This window comes from Mytilus trossulus, chromosome 1, assembly GCF_036588685.1.
Source record: "Mytilus trossulus isolate FHL-02 chromosome 1, PNRI_Mtr1.1.1.hap1, whole genome shotgun sequence".
Lineage (NCBI taxonomy): Eukaryota > Metazoa > Mollusca > Bivalvia > Mytilida > Mytilidae > Mytilus > Mytilus trossulus.
In genome coordinates this window covers 103,631,000-103,632,430 of record NC_086373.1, presented here as the reverse complement: position 1 = coordinate 103,632,430, position 1,431 = coordinate 103,631,000, and the positions used below count along the sequence as shown (strand labels likewise).

The 1,431-nt window shown below is 40.0% G+C and overlaps 1 protein-coding gene across 1 annotated transcript; it reads right to left on the bottom strand.

Moving 5' to 3' along the window:
* Positions 1 to 360: 360 nt before the first annotated feature.
* LOC134705530 (craniofacial development protein 2-like) lies at positions 361 to 1,146 on the bottom strand. The gene has a single exon (XM_063564250.1). It carries the CDS (start codon positions 1,144 to 1,146, stop codon positions 361 to 363), a length of 786 nt encoding a protein of 261 aa, XP_063420320.1.
* Between the last annotated feature and the right edge of the window lie 285 nt (positions 1,147 to 1,431).

Genomic DNA, 1,431 nt, shown 5'->3' with positions numbered 1-1,431 from the left:
TTTCTGATCTTGCCTGATTGCACTTACTTTTTGTAGATCTTCTCTTTTCAATAACATTCCAGGTTGTAACTGAAATCCACCTTTTCCTTGTAGTGTCTCTAATTCCAAGTAAATTTTCAGCTGTATCGTTAAACATAGTTTTTACTTCGTTCCAATGTTCATTTAGATCAGGACCAATGTTGTCGTGGTTTTCACTGATAGTGTGTAGTGTTTGGTATTGGTTTCTTATGCTGATGTTGAATTTTTGTCTTATCAGATTGTCTTTGAGGCGGTGCATGGATGTTATATATTTTTCTGTTATGCTGTGGTCTGACTACCTTTCTTAGTTTTAGTTTAATTTTCCCAAGTAGAAGGTGGTGGTCACTTCCACAATCGGCTCCCCTTTTGACAAAAGACATCCATCAGAGACTTTCTCCATCTTCCATTTACAATTATGTGGTCTATCTGGTTTTGGTCCCTGCCATTTGGTGAGTTCCATGTAAGCTTGTGAATGTCCTTGTGTGGAAATAAGGAACATCCAATAACTAGATCGTTCAAGCCACATAAATCTACTAAAAGTCCACCATTTTCATTGCATTCTCCACATCCATGTCTGACCATTATTCTTTCCTTACATGAGTTATTTACCCCAATCTTTGCATTAAGATCACCAATTATAAGACATAAATCATGTGCTGGTACTTTACTGACAAGGGATTGTAATTTGTCATAAAACTTATTCTTGTTCTCAACACTAGCTTCGTTGGTAGGTGCATAGCATTGAATCACTGACAGTTTTGAGTATTTTGAGTAAAACCTTGCCATAATACGCCTTTCATCCACTGGTTGCCATTCTAGAAGAGCTCTTTTTGCTTCCTTGCTTAGTACTAAAGCAACTCCCTCATAGTGTTTGTCGTTTGTTCGGCCTGAGTAGAATATGGTCACACCTGTGTCCGTTGAGATCGATCCGTTGTTTAACCATCTGCATTCACTGACACCTAGTATACTGATGTAATACCTTCTCATCTCATTGACAACTTGTGCTGTTTTTTCCGTCTCATACCTGGTCCGCACATTCCATGCCCCTATGCTGAGAACATTTTTTGGCGTTAAGAGTCCACACTTCTTGCCATTAGCTGCATTTCTGCTTTCACTAGACACATTCATTGGGTCATCTGTATGACGTATGTCCTCGTTCACGCAATTTAGTGTTTCTTTTGGTGTGGTTTACGTAATCAGCTTCTTTTTACTCTGCCTGGTGATTAGCCATGCGAGAAACCTACTACCTGCAGGGCGGAGTTTTGCTGTCTGGGTGTTCTTTCCCATAGACGATTGCCTGCCATGGCTGATGAGTTCAATCTTTCCAGCTTTTCTTTCTGGGTCTGCTCCCATAGCATTTGATCTTCCAAGATCAAACCACAAGGCAGTGGTTCTATTAGTTGGGACAAGGTT